Source organism: Penicillium odoratum (genome assembly GCF_028828045.1).
Source record: "Penicillium odoratum strain IBT 22623 chromosome Unknown utg000005l_segment0_segment0, whole genome shotgun sequence".
NCBI classification, from domain to species: Eukaryota; Fungi; Ascomycota; class Eurotiomycetes; order Eurotiales; family Aspergillaceae; genus Penicillium; species Penicillium odoratum.
In genome coordinates, this window is record NW_026643147.1 from 6,414,985 (window position 1) to 6,429,586 (window position 14,602).

A 14,602-nucleotide genomic window follows, 5' to 3' on the forward strand; every position below is an offset into this window, starting at 1 on the left:
GAATTCATGAGTTGGAGATTAATATATAGCCCATCTCATATGGCATGGCTGCCCATCAATTACGGGTAACTCATGGATGCCCAGGCAGGCCTGGTCAATTTATACTAGTATGTGAAGAGATCTGGCAAAACTGCACATTTTCAGATTACTCAAAGGTGCTTATAATATTCAGGAACTTCAAAAGGTTTTTAGTGACCTCGGGACAGATGCTACTAATGCGCGTAGCTGTTAATGAGAATGACGGTAATACAATGTATAAAATACCTACAAAGCCGAGAAATATACCTCTAAACGTTGAAATATATGAAATGTGTTACATGTTACGCTAACCAGAAGGGGCAGCCTTCCCCGCGGAAACCCGCGGACGCCCAATGATTCCTCCAAATGTACGACCGACCTTGAGTTTCATTGACTTCCTTGACAAGGCTGAGAGTCAATCTTCATACATAAGAACCCCGCGGACGTCCGCGGGCCTGAGAGAAATCCATCAATACCACTTTTGGACTATACGCCATGAAGAGAGACGCCAGGGGTAATCCAATTGCCACAGTGCATCGGTGGAGCCGACCGCCGTTATCATGTCAAGCTTGTCGTGAGAAGAAGCGTCGGTGTGATCGCGCCCAGCCGTGCTCAAATTGTGTGCTCAGAAATATCCCATGTGAATACTCTGGACAGAGTCCGGACGGTTTGAGTGGCCCAGAGTCCTCCCAAGGTCCCATTTCAACTACAACCAGCCATGTTGCTGCAATGAGGCCCACAAACTGGTCCGAGCCAACTCCGAAGTAGGTACAGTAAGCTATCTTTCGGTTTTCATCGCTTACTAACTGTGAGACACCCTTAAGCAATTCCGATGAGATGTTATATCGAATAAGAAGATTAGAAGCGGCCTTTCTTGGAAATTCCAATCAGCATCAAGGGCCTGAAGTAAAGCCCCAGGGTATTTTCCCAACTTCGAATCCATCTTCAGATCAGGTAAGATTGTTGATAAGTCTTACTTCACAGATTCGTACTGAACATAATCACTTTTCAGACTACTGTCTCTCATTATGTCACCCCGTTCAGTGCTCATCATATGTCCTCAAATGAAAGGGTATCGGATTCGCCAGGCATCATTGAAATTGCAAGGCAGCTTCCACCCTTACGACAGGCCAAGGAGCTGTTCAATCATTTTGCAGTCACTCTCCAGCCCACCTATGGAGTTCTTCATGTCCCTTCATCCCGCCTTATGATGGAAAAGGTGTATGAATGCATTGTCGAGGGTGAGGTACCACAGGCAGCGGACTTAATGCTCCTCTTTAGCATCTTTGCAGGTGCCGCTTTGGCCTGGACACCGACACTTTTGGAGACGTTGAACGCAACAATCGAGGGGGCACAAGCGGCCTTGACAGCATATAGCCGGCTCGCCTTCGTCATCCTGGATCATCCTTCGCGGATCATACAGCCATCGACGACCGCCCTTATAGCCATGGGTACCCTGGGCCATATAATCATGAATACAGATGGCTTTCCGTCCCGTGTTCAGATTCTTCGGCATTATTGTTTACTTATGTCGAGGGAATTAAAAATACATCGATTGGATACAGCGAAAGCCCGCGAGGAACGAAGACTGAAAGGATGCGACATGATTGATGTCGAGGTTCAACGACGGGCGTGGTGGAATATGGTAGCATCCGACTGGTATTTTCTCTGGGCACTTGAATAGAATCCGCACTGACTATAGTAGGCTTATGTCGTTCTGTGGAGGTCCTCAAGAAGGCGCATATATTTTTCAACCCAAACATATGAACGTGAATTTACCCAGCAACACGGACGATGAATTTGTTACGAGTGCTGGAATCCAGCAAGAGTTTCCAATGTCTGTACCCACGTCGATGTCTGCTTTCATTACTCGAGTTCAGGGCGCAGATCTCTGTCGTCAAGTGATCGATGCTCTCCCGTCTATTCTACTCGACTCTCAAGAACCAGACTATAGCACCATCCTGGGGCTAGATACTAAGATCCATGATCATATCGCCAGCCTTCCTGTTTATTTCCAGCTGGACCCAGAAAGTATCGAGCAGAGTCGACAAACATGCAAAGAGCGACCTTATATTGCTTGGCAGCGGATCACCGTTCATTTCAGCATCCACACCCGACTTTGTCGATTGCACCGACCCTATCATCTAGAAGGTATAACGAACCCCAAATATGCTTACTCACACATGGCTTGCATCCGTTCCGCGCATAAAGTCTTAGAACTTCGGCGCGCGATGGACGAGGTGGCTCCAGAAGTAGGGCTGAAAGCCGCCCGGTTCTGGACCGTCATGCATCATGTCTTCTTTGCCGCTCTGATCCTGGCGATAGATGTATCATTCAATCCCTCTGCATCCGATGCTGAGGCTCGGAAAGCTCAAGTGATGAATGCGTACGAAACGTTGGAACAATCCAAGCGAGAGTCCAATAACCTGATGGAGGGCATTCAAAAAAACCTACAGACCTTGATGTCGACATTGCATAAAGAACGGTCGCAGACATCTAGCATACCCAAGAATGCTGCCGCCCGCGAGGGACTTGTCGCCACAGGTTTCTCAACGGGGAACCGATCGGCAAAGGAGGCGGAGCCTGTGAATGCCCCTGAGAGTACCTTCTCTGCACCGCCATCTTTGATCGCTGCTGATGGTGGTAGCCTTCTCAATGATCTAGGGAAAGATGATTGGGAGAGACTTTGGACCGATTTTGTGGCTGTGGCTCCTGATTTAGATGTACTCCAGTGGAACGCTTTGTTAGAGGATGTGGATTTTACTTCCCACTTGGAGATATTCTAGATAACCTATCCGAGACTTAAAATAATTCAAATGCAGCCTTATGGGGTCCTATTACTAAACGCCGTGTGTTCTGGCCCTTGCCCAAACAAGGAGTGGACCTGAGGGGAGTGTACAGTGTTGCGTCAGGGGCTTTTCCAAATTTAGTGTGGGGTTTCTTGCTTTGTTGACCATCTCGAGTTACACACGCATGCATGAACATTGCCAACCTTCTACTGTAGGAACCTGCCAAGGTTTGAAGTCACCAATTCAAGGCCAACCAATTAAGCCGTCGTGGCTGCAGCGTGGCCTTGGCAGGTGGGGGGAAGAGTAATACATAGGGCTGGACCGTTGGTAATGATGCGCCACAGGTGACGACAGGGATTTTGTCGGCCTTGATGGGATCGTCACTATCATGCGACTTCGTACAGACCGACTCTAATGCCTTCCTAACCTAAGACGCCATGAGCCAGGTCATGGCGCCAAGATTCTCTTTCCAGGCAACCGGGAAACGGAGGAAAAAGATAGGACAGTTGAGAATAGAGCCGAGAAAGGTATTTGTAGGATGATGAGAATATTAGTAATCAAGTCCAGTTAACGAGTTAATTCATAATTTCATATACAGGGAAAGTGTAACCTGCAACACGAATGAACCTTGGAGATGACGATCATCATAATTTTAAACCCAAATAGTTACAAAGGCAAGAAACCTTGCTTATCTTAATTAACAGCCACAGGAGAATATAACCAATCAAATGCTGGTTTGATGTACCGCTGAGCCACAAAATGTGGCGTCAATGATGTAATAGAAAGCTCTCTTGCTTCCCTTTTTCCAGTTTAAAAGAAGCTCCGCCTTTCCTCTCCTCAACTCCTCTTTATCTTACTCAATTCTTGACCTCATCCCGCAAACATGCCTTTCACTGCTTCGTAAGTTTACCTTTGTTGATATTCGACACATATCCTCTTAGTCCATGCTATACCATTAGAAGCCCTCGCCTCCTTGTCGCATGGAGCTCTCTGCCAAAGTACACCTGGAACTTGTAACTGACTCAAACTCTTGACAGTGATATCTGCAAGATCATCTTCGCCATCATCCTGCCTCCTCTGGGTGTCTTCCTGGAGCGCGGATGTGGTGCCGACTTCTTGATTAACATCTTGTTGACCATCCTGGGTTGGTTGCCTGGTGTCATCCACGCCTTGTACGTTTGCTCCCCTAGCTTTCAATTTTTCAATTTTTTTTTAACCAGGACTCTTGAGCTAACTAACGTCTCTACAGTTACATCATATTCAAATATTAATCACGCTGAAATGACCACCTACCGTGCCACCCCTCGACCCTGCATTTCGACCATCATTCACTGGGAACACAATATTTCGCTGCACCATGCTGCATTCCACTAGCCATTCCTTGCTCCTTGAGATGCGCAGTGGCTTGACCGGTCAGGTGCTATTACCAGTGATTCCGCAGAGGTCCGAAAAGCCACCGGGCACGGCCGAAACGATGTTCATAATTCCTTAATGTTGGTAGTGTGCCATGTGGGCACCGCCAAGGATTTATTTTGATTTATTTTGTGCGATTCTATTGCGGGTTTTCTGTTCTGCTTTTCAAACGATACCAATCTTGTATGACCCGTGGGCTTATGTTGACCGGGTTGGTTAGCTTTTATGATCGATGGAATGGCAATTACTTGATTCCGACCTTCCGGCACGTTGTAATTGTGTATTCGTAGAATCCACTAGTAGTGGGACCGCTATTTGTGACTATCGGAGTATGTACTCGGGCATTCCGGGAGCCAATGGGATGGCATCTATCCCAAAGAATTAAACAACCGATTTCCTACGCTACTTCTAAACTCAGCAAAGCAGATTACCAGATCTGTGGATACTTTTGAAACAATCGTGGTGCGATGTGCTGCAAGGCAAGCGCCCACCTTTTGAGTCCGGCGCGTAAAGCAGCCGCTAGGCCCGAGTCTCCTCAACACAGAATAGGGCGCTTCACGAACACCAACATTCGTCCACTCCGACAAGGCCAGGATTGAGCATGTCATCTGGTTTCAACATGGCGCCTATATGCATTGCCACAATGACTGTGTTTCAGGTCCTTGTTGAGCTGGATTTGCTTGGTCCGTATAAGCTGGTCTGCGTCATAACGTCCGTGGCCTGAGATCGCGACGCGCCCGACTTTTCACGTTTACTTAGGCTCCTAGCCCAACTTGGAGGCGTTTAACATCATCTTTGATCCTATTTTGAATACTGTCCTTCGAAATTCGCCTTCGCACCAACGGTACAGATGTGCTGATGATGGTCAAATCAAGGACATGCCTACAAGGATAGCCATTCCCATGTATTATTTGAACAAGTCAGTTTGCGATGGAGATGCTATTCAGAAGTTACTGCTCACACATTACTACCTATAGGGCCGCCACAGAATGCTCTTCCATCCTGTCTACAGGATACTCGCTGCGGCCTTTCCCTTAGTCGCATTTTGTGCGGCCAGCGATACCTCCGATGAAACAAATACCTATCTTTGGGACATGGTCCCTGATTGCGCAAAAAACTGCACTAAAAACTTTATCGCATCCGAGTACACTTCGGCAGAGTGCAGCGACAAATCGAATATCAAGTGTTTGTGTCGCTCGGAAACATCCAGCAATCTTACCATTGGGGAAGGAGCGCTGAGTTGTGTATATGCTTTATGCACAAAGGAAATTAAAAAAAGTACCAATGTCTATCATATTTGCGATTCGGTGTCCGGGGCTCTGGCAGAGACGCATGCCACTCTCACTGCAACTACATTTGCTGGTGTGTCGACTACGACGACAAAGGTGACGACAACAAGTTCAATGACGACGATACCCACGACGGAGTCTAGTAAAAAATCGGCGACATTCATTTCCACAAGCTCAACTTCGACATCTGACGAAGCGGCGTTGATTACGTCTTACCACCCATCGACCTCTGCGTCCGAAATATTGCCCTCTACTAGCTCTGATACGTCCACCACAGCACCCACAAATTCGTCGATCGCTGCAACCGGTAAAGATGACAGCCATGGCGTCACTTCAGCTACAGTCATCGGGGTGTCCGTTGCATCTGGCGTGGCTGGCTGCTTCATCATAGGAGCAGCCGTATTCTTTGGTGTGAGGAAATGGAGGAAGAAGAACCAGATGGATTTCGAAATTGGAGGAGATATGTCCGAGCCTTCTAATTTCTCCGAGCCATCATACTCGCGAGGGCCTTCGCCAGATCTGAATCCAGGATCGTCAGAGCTGACCGCCATGCGAAGTCCCCAGGAGATGTCCCAACTGTCGCAGCCACCGCGTGCTTTTCAGTTTACATCATATTCTCCAAAGTCTACAGCGCCAGGAATTCGCCTGGTAGAAACACCACGAGACGAACAAAATCAGCGAATAGGCTACGCAATTACCTCAGAGTCGGACTGGGAGGGCTCTCCTAGGACAGTGGATTCGCAACATACCTTAGCAGAGCTGCTGCCGATTCAAACTGCTAGTCTATACCCAAGGCCACTGAGACTGTGGTATCGACCGCCTAGTTCAGGGACTGTATTTGAAGAGGATGACAACCATCTCATGGCAGAAAAAAGCTTACCTCCTCTACCCAGTACGAGGAAGAATCCGAAAACAAGATCACCGCCGGTGATACTGGGTCTACCAGCGAATCCTCGAGCTGCAAAAGAGGGATTCCCGGCATCGAAGTTCAGGCGTGTCCAGACCCAACAATTAAGCTCGACACAATCGCAAACACCTCGTGAAAAACCAGCAGGCCCTCGCACCTTAGGACCGCCATTCACCGCCACCCATTCCCGCAGATCAATGATCTCAAACAGCAGCAGTGGACAGAACGACAGCTCCGGAGTATCAGACCACGCATTCAACACCTACCTCACAACAACACCTGGCACGACCGCACCAGGCCGCATCCTCAGCGGCATACTCGAAGGAAACCCCCATCCACCCAAACCACCATCACAATCCTTAGCTCAAGCACCAGACATCGTATCTCGACCACGGATTGTCCGCGCAGCAGACATCAAGCGCATCCCGCCTGGCGAGCGTCCACCCAGCGAGATCCTCGCCCCATACTGCCCCGAAGATTTCTGGCTAGAACGTGGTCGGGGAAATGCGCCCTCTCGCTCCGTTTCCACTGAACTTCCATACCCGTCGGAGACCTTTCCGGGTATGGTTTTATATCCAAACAGCCCGAAGAAACGACCCGAGGATGCTCCCAAGAGAATATCACCTACAAGCAGGAATCTAACTCCTTCGAGAAGAGGGGAAGACTTGTGTCTTAGCGTGGATTAGACTTTTGTGTTTCTTTGTTTGTAATTTTGGCTTTTCTTTCTTGTGGATCTAGTTGCAGCGGGCTGCTTCTGTACATTATGGTGAGATTCTGGTATGATAAACGCGAAAATCAGTTGTATAGATATCAAATTAGTACATACCCTGACAGTTACACTTCGTGAGCCTATCAAGAATTAGCAAACCGAAAATTTCGGTAAATCTTTACGGCAACGGCGATCGAGTAAGCGTGATTTTGATTCGTAGATATAAGCAAAGGAGGCGCCTAAGGCGTGATGGATTCGCAGGAACCGACACGTCCCAAAGTGATGGCCCCAAACAACTTTTCTCTCCATATGGAGTACCCTCTGTTGGATTATGAGGGCCAGGTGACCTGCATCTCTTAACTAGTTCTCTCTCTTCCCTTCCACTCCTCTCAGAATACAGATAAATGCTCTGCACTGTCTATTTCATCTTCTTCTAACCGGCAATAACGCATGATGAAGGCCTACCGCCGACACTTTCAGAATATGCAAAATCGAAGATCTGCCACAAGAGATATGGGATACGATCATCAAATCTACTGGTCTTAATGGAGAGAAAACGTAAGACCAACTATTTGAAATTAATACAGGAGTCGGGTCTTTAGCTGAGACGTACGAATTAATAGATATTAGATGCGCGGGAGTCTAAGCTGACTATCTAATGAAGCTTTTCCCATTGGCAAAACCCCTGCTATCATCCACCGGAAATTAATTGATGACATCCTTTGCCTCCTGCAAGATATGATCAGTCTCCAAAGCCTTATTCATCGTCCGACCTGCGACGAGCGGCGTAACCAAAAGGCCAAGGGCCCCAATACCAGTCATCACTTCAAAGATTGAGTCTAAACCATACACATACGCGCTCAAAACACCTTCGTGCAATGAAGATCCAACAGACAGAGTCTTCAGGGTAGTAATATAACCTTCTGCATTATGCGCGATAGAGGTAGGAAGTCCCAATTCGCTTAATTTTGTCGCCATGAAATTCTGCAGCACTGTCGAGCCAATGATCACACCGATGGCGAAACCCAGGGTGCGGAAGAAAGTGTACATCGAAGCAGCGTATGCCACATCCTTGGCTGGTGCACAGGCCTGAGCGGCAACTAACATCGCATTGAGAAGAACTCCGTGACCGAAGCCCACGAAGGCAAAAATGAAGATCCAAGAGGCTGTACTGGTATGCTTGTGCAGGATGATGGTCACGCCAGTAGCTGCGATGGTAGCCACCCAGCCGAGCCAAAGAGCCCAGCGATATCGTCCTGTTTTGGATATGATGAAGGCAATCACTATGCTGGTAGGCATGAGGGCGACGGAAATGGGTAAAAGACCAACGCCGGTCATGAGTCCAGATTCGGACTTGATGGCCTGTAGCCACACAGAGACATAGTACAGACACCCGTACATCTGAGAGTGAGCAAGTTAGTAAATTTGTTTACGGAAACCAAATCGAGGGAACTCACTATAGTGCCCTGGACAATGGCAGCAATGTACACAGCCAAGGAGGATCGGTCGGTAAGAATAGAAAGTCGAATAAATGGATGGCTTGTTCCGAAGAACTCCCAAAGTACCGTTGCGACGAGACCAACCACGCCGAGGCAAAGTGGGAGCAACGTCTGGTAGCTGCTCCATGAGTACTGCACCCCACCCCACGACAGACCGATCAAAAAGACGGATAAGCTCGCGATAAACAAAGCCTGACCAAACCAATCAACGGATCGAAGCTGGTTCCCACCCTTTTGAAACCGAACTGACGTGAAGAGCATCACACCTGCTACAACGGAGAGGGGGAAATTGATATAGAATACCCAGCGCCATCCCGTGGAGCGACTAGTATATTCCTCAAAGCAACCCCCGATCAAAGGTCCCAGGATGGTCCCGAATGCCATAGACACCTGGACAATAGCAGCATACTTGGGCCGTTCACGTAATGGGATCAGGTCAGTGATAATGATCATTGAAAGAGGAATAAGTCCACCCCCTCCAATACCTTGAATTACACGACCGGCCAGTAGTGTAGCCATGTCGTGAGCGACGCAGCCCACGATAGACCCGATCACGAAAAGGCCCAGAGAGGCAACGAGCGCTTTTCTTCTGCCGTAAATATCCGAAAGAGAAGCCCATACAGGCTGGAAGCCAGCGCAGGGGACCAGGTACGCGCTACCCACCCAAAAAGTGCTGGTGGCATCTCCATTAAGCTCTTTGGCGATAAGCTGTTTTCACGATCAGAACTGACCAGAAGGACGACCAATCAAGTACTCACAGGAAGAATGGGTAGAAAGATGGTCATATCTAACGAAGCCATTATGCCAATGATGGATAGGCAAAAGAGGACCTGGAATACCTCTTTGCTCGCCTTCCATTCTGGCTCATCGACAGGTCGACATGCCTCTACGGCTTCGCTCTGCTTGAAGCTTTCGTCAACCTGAGTATGACTGTCCTGCGACATTGCGCCGACTGTAAAACGCCAGGCAAGAAGTCGTCGAGATGACCAAAGAGATGTGAAGGATAACGATATGGAAATCAAAGAAGTTTAATTTGGACCTAAATCAAGATTCCCTTGATGTCTCGAGCCCGCGATATGACCTATCACTTCCCCCCTGCTTCCAAGTGATCGACTCTCCCTTCGATTCGCCATGACGATCATGAACCATTGCCGATGCAGAGAATCTTAAAAGCAAAAGGTCAAAAAGCCCCAAGAAAAAAAAACACCAAATACAAGCCTACATACGAGATCAGCCCGCGTATTCCGACCGGTGGCGTTTTATGGCTGCAAGCTCACGAATTAGGTACTCCATATACACGGCTGCAATGTAGATCAATCCACTAGACATCTCTTAGCAAAATTACAATAAAACCCATACCGGTCGGGTTTACTCGGGCGATAGGGGTGAGTTAGCCGAGCTGGATGCCTTTCTTCGAGTGGGCCTACCCGTAGTCTTGGGAAGCTTCAGCTGAAAAGAAAATTCAACATGGACCCGCACACGGGCTATAGATTTGTCGGAAATCAGCATTCTTGAGAGCGTCATTAACCGATAATACTAGTAGTCAGCCGCCAAGGGACAGTTATCTTCACTCTGGCTTGGTATTGTACTAAAAAAAGCTTAAGGGGACTACACTCAAACTGAGTACTTCTTGCTATTTTTTTCTATAGATTTTTTCGTGAGGTTCATTGGGATCCATGGATACGGTTTAGAAAGACTGATCTCGGAAGAATCTACGATATGTTCGGAAGGGAATTATATTAAAAATTTGCTAGCATGGAGGACCCTCTAACCAGATTAGGAATTTACACATGGCTACTCCAATTTACTCATAGATTCCACATGGAGTACACAGCCTACTCTGTCAGCGTCTAAGATCACTAGTTAAATAGATTTACTGTCATTGATGAATGCAAGGTCTTTCCAAAGCAAGTCAACGGGGAGCATGTAAATTGGGGAGTGCTCCGAACGGGTCTCAAGATATTAGGTGTAAATACGAATTAGTTGATATTGTGTACGCAATTTTAGGTGTATATTTATGACCAATCTCCAAAAAAAAAAACGCTAGAAAGCCCATCACTCTCCCACCCATCATATTCAGCTAAATGCAGACACTCGGTTTTCCTTTGCCTATAGCATTTGCGTGCTGGTCATATTGTTCGTCAGATGATCCAGCAAAAAGCCAGATTAAATCCGCTTATATCCATGTAAAAACTTGGAATCTCACAGCTCAGTGTGAATCCAGCTCGAGTTGTTGGCCATGTTCATGAACTCAGAAGCAGGCACAGTCTTTGCCAGCGAGTCCGCCAAGAATCCCGCAAGGATACTCATACCAACCATCGTGTACCCATGGCTAAACCACCACGCACAATTTTTGTCATCCTTGAGATTGACGGACGAGATAGTAAGAGCCAGACCAACAGATGCGCAACCAACAGCAAAGACATAGTAAAGCGATCCAACCTCAGTCAACACACCAAGAGTAGCGAGCAGGCCAATCATCACAACAGACAGAATGGAGGTAACAAGCTTAGTGCAGTTCTGGTATTTGACAGCCATACCCTTAACGCCAACGTGGACATCATCCGCGACATCCTGGTGCGCGTAGATAGTGTCAAAGATCATACTCCACATCGTATTAACTAGAACAACACAAATAGACGGGGCGAGGAAGTCCTCCTCCATGGGGAGAACATGCACAGACCGGGCGCACAAAAGAGATCCTACACCAAATGTTGTTCCCAGCACGGCTTGCGGATAGTAGGTGAAGCGTTTCGCGAAAGGGTAAGCCATTGACATAATGATGATGACTCCCAGGTACTTGAACACTGCAGCCGGCATTGCGTAGACCAATGCCACCATCAGTATGGTTTGTGCAATTGCCCAGATATTTGCCTGGAAGGGTGTGACCGCGCCACGGGCGATGGGCCGCACACGACATCGCTCAACCTGCTGGTCAAAGTCTCGGTCTACGCAGTCATTCCATGTGCAGGATGCACCGCGCGCGAGCACACAACAGAGGTAGATTCTGATGGCACGGTCCACGAGAAGTGTGGTAGAGGGTTGGACAGATGCAATGGAGGTAGCGTAGGCGACACCGAAGAGGCAGGGGAGGTAAAAAGTGATGAAGCCGCCTTGTCGGTCAAGACGCATGAGTTCGGCGTATGGAACCCATGATGCTGGGAGGAAAGGGAAAATTCCAACCTCAGGCCGCTGGTATGCGGTAGGCTTGGATTCGAACTTGCCCATGGATGTGGTTATAGAATGGAAAGAAGAGATCAGAAAAATCAAAGAACCCGTAAAGGTTTATAGTATGGGATTTGGTCTCTGGAATAACCTGGGAACGGTGCAATGCAAACTAGATGCCTTTAAATCAAATCCAATCGTCAGTGGTACCAGTCACCCGTGCATAGACCCATTCATCAATCCTGATCTTCCAAAGCTAAGTCCTCAATACCTTGCATCTAGGACCCAATCGTGGGAAAGGTATACTTCACGGCCCCGCCGATGAACAGTCCGTAGGAAGGTACTCCGTATCGTTGACCAAACTATCAAAACAAATATTTTCCAGTGGATACAGATGGACACACGGCATGTCTCCACCCAAGATCCACTATAAATTACACAAAAATGAAATAAACAATATATCTAGATTTCTGGATTTTGATTGGCACATGAAGATCTTCCCATTTTGCGAAGTTTGTTTTGGTACAGATCTGCACACGTTGGCATATTTCCATTTTTTGCTTTTTATTGGCAAACAACTCCTCCTGCTTAAATACCCAACAATTACAGTCGGAAAAGGTCACATTACAGCAATCATGAAAGTCATCATTGTGGGGGCGGGTTTAGGAGGTCTGGCCTGCGCCATCGCCTGTTGCCGTGAGGGAATTGACGTCGTCGTACTCGAAAAGTCCCCTGAAGTTTGCGAGATTGGCGCGGGTATTCAGATCCCCCCTAATGGCGGCCGCATTATGCGGGAGCTTGGAGTCTTGCCCAAATTACTCGAAAAGGGGTCTCAAGTTCAAGAGGTGGAGTTTCGTCGGTATGACGATGGTCATTCGCTGCGAATTATGCCTTTTGGCGACGACATTACCCATGAATATGGCGTACCGTGGTTGTATGTTTTCATTGGCAATCTGCATGTTTTTTTTTTGTATTTGCTAAGAAATATCAATCTAGAATTATTCATAGAGCTGATTACCATCAAGTTCTTCTTGAAGAGGCAATCCGACTTGGAGTCAAGTTTCAATGGGGTGCTACTGTCGTGGACATCTTGATTGATGGGCCCGAAGTCATCCTGGAGGGGGGCGAGAAACTGTCCGGCGATGTTGTAATCGGCGCTGATGGTAAGCATATCCAATCTTCTTCATGCTACTATTTTCTCATTTGGATTAGGCATCGGCTCTACCGTTAGGAAAATTCTTCTTGGTGACTCGACCTCTTTGGTCGAGACTGGTGACTTAGCCTACCGGGCGGTATTCAAGCGCGAGCAGTTAGAAGCTTTGAATGATGAAAAAGTCACGGAACTATGCCAAAAGGTTGGTGTAACAAGCTGGCTAGGACCGGAAAAACACACTATATTCTATCCAGTCCGTGGTGGAGAAGAATTTAACCTGGTTCTCCTTCGACCGGATACTTTCAGCCAAGTTTCTCATCGAGAGAAAGGAGATATCTATGAGATGCGAGAGAGTTACGCGGACTGGGATGAAACGTAAGCCAAAAAGCAACCCATGACTCTGACTGACTTTTCCGACTGACTTTTCATAGACTGCAGAAAATTATATCATGTGTGCCATCCACTGATAAATGGAAATTGTCAAATCTACCTGAGCTACTATCGTGGACAAAGGTTGGTATCGGTTCCTGTCTCGACATTCAACGCTAATCGGTTATTTAGGGCACCGTGGCTCTCCTTGGAGATGCATGCCATCCAACACTGCCATATCAAGCACAGGGAGCAGCGATGGCAGTTGAAGATGGTGCACTCATCGGCCAGCTTCTTGGTCTTTTGCAGGCCCGCTACAGCAGTCTTGGAAATGGCCCATCGATATCGGCAAACGAGTCAACCCAAAAAACGCTTGTCTCTTTACTAGAACTCTATGAGCAGATTCGAAAGAAACGTACTACACGCAGTGTGCAAGGAGCAATCATGAATCGCAAATTGTTTCATATGCCAGATGGACTTCTGGTACGCATCCGCAATTTCCTCGTGCGATACGCAGGCGTTACTCGCAAGTCTGATTGGACATGGCTATCTTCGTTCCGCCAGAGACAAATTCTTGGATACGACGTGCTGCAGGATTCTAAGAAGGTTTTTGACGCCTGGGCCACTTCACATTTTCCGGTGAAGAGCGGATAGTGTGATTACAACCCACGGCCCCCAGATTAGATTAATAGAAACATTCGACTTTCCCTCTACGGATACTTTATATGATATCAATTCATCTGCAGTAAAGTCTACATACATGTCGATCAACCTCCCAGATCTATCGGTGAGGAGTAACTCAAATATGCGTGCACTAGAGGTTACAGCAGGACTACAGCTCCATATCAACCTACAATGTATGTACATAGTCTCGGGGCTTTCATCTCACTGTCTACCATTGCAGCGCTGTTATTTGTCATATGTGCAGGAACTCGTTTTCTTGACCTCGTTGATCAGACCGAATAGTGCCATATTGCATTAATTACATGATTGAGTGGGCATTCTATACGATGGTACAGATAGTGGACCCTATGGGTCCCACATGGTACTGCTCAATACCGTAACGGGTCGCGCGTACGGAATACGGCGGCCGAAGATCTGCATTTACACGTCAGATCGTCGGATCGTTGAGTGGGCTGTCAAACGCCAGTGTGGAGTCGCTACCGAGATTCCCAGATTGGGCTGAATCTCAACCAGAAGATCCCTAGAAGATTCTCCACTTTGTTCCCAAGGGATACCACTGTGGTCAATATAGATCCGCTTTGCATAGTGGAATCTTGTGGCAGTGTCA

At 47.6% G+C, this 14,602-nt stretch overlaps 6 protein-coding genes across 6 annotated transcripts; 4 read left to right on the top strand and 2 right to left on the bottom strand.

Moving 5' to 3' along the window:
• Positions 1-513: 513 nt before the first annotated feature.
• On the top strand, positions 514-2,804 carry N7520_007984 (uncharacterized protein; the record flags this gene model as incomplete). Its single annotated transcript, XM_057141918.1, has 4 exons — positions 514-782; positions 843-972; positions 1,031-1,677; positions 1,724-2,804. 4 exons carry the CDS (start codon positions 514-516, stop codon positions 2,802-2,804), a joined length of 2,127 nt encoding a protein of 708 aa, XP_056995924.1.
• Positions 2,805-3,690: 886 nt separating this feature from the next.
• N7520_007985 (YqaE/Pmp3 family membrane protein) lies at positions 3,691-4,078 on the top strand (the record flags this gene model as incomplete). Its single annotated transcript, XM_057141919.1, has 3 exons — positions 3,691-3,707; positions 3,845-3,979; positions 4,057-4,078. The coding sequence occupies 3 exons, from the start codon at positions 3,691-3,693 to the stop codon at positions 4,076-4,078; spliced, it is 174 nt and encodes a 57-aa protein (XP_056995925.1).
• Positions 4,079-5,209: 1,131 nt separating this feature from the next.
• Positions 5,210-7,102, top strand: N7520_007986 (uncharacterized protein; the record flags this gene model as incomplete). The annotated part of the gene is made up of 1 exon (XM_057141920.1): positions 5,210-7,102. One exon carries the CDS (start codon positions 5,210-5,212, stop codon positions 7,100-7,102), a length of 1,893 nt encoding a protein of 630 aa, XP_056995926.1.
• A 728-nt stretch (positions 7,103-7,830) lies between these two features.
• N7520_007987 (uncharacterized protein) lies at positions 7,831-9,568 on the bottom strand (the record flags this gene model as incomplete). Its single annotated transcript, XM_057141921.1, has 3 exons — positions 7,831-8,526; positions 8,583-9,332; positions 9,383-9,568. The coding sequence occupies 3 exons, from the start codon at positions 9,566-9,568 to the stop codon at positions 7,831-7,833; spliced, it is 1,632 nt and encodes a 543-aa protein (XP_056995927.1).
• Positions 9,569-10,826: 1,258 nt separating this feature from the next.
• Positions 10,827-11,852, bottom strand: N7520_007988 (4-hydroxybenzoate octaprenyltransferase; the record flags this gene model as incomplete). The annotated part of the gene is made up of 1 exon (XM_057141922.1): positions 10,827-11,852. One exon carries the CDS (start codon positions 11,850-11,852, stop codon positions 10,827-10,829), a length of 1,026 nt encoding a protein of 341 aa, XP_056995928.1.
• Positions 11,853-12,424: 572 nt separating this feature from the next.
• N7520_007989 (uncharacterized protein) lies at positions 12,425-13,965 on the top strand (the record flags this gene model as incomplete). Its single annotated transcript, XM_057141923.1, has 5 exons — positions 12,425-12,748; positions 12,772-12,952; positions 13,002-13,317; positions 13,374-13,455; positions 13,504-13,965. The coding sequence occupies 5 exons, from the start codon at positions 12,425-12,427 to the stop codon at positions 13,963-13,965; spliced, it is 1,365 nt and encodes a 454-aa protein (XP_056995929.1).
• Positions 13,966-14,602: the final 637 nt, after the last annotated feature.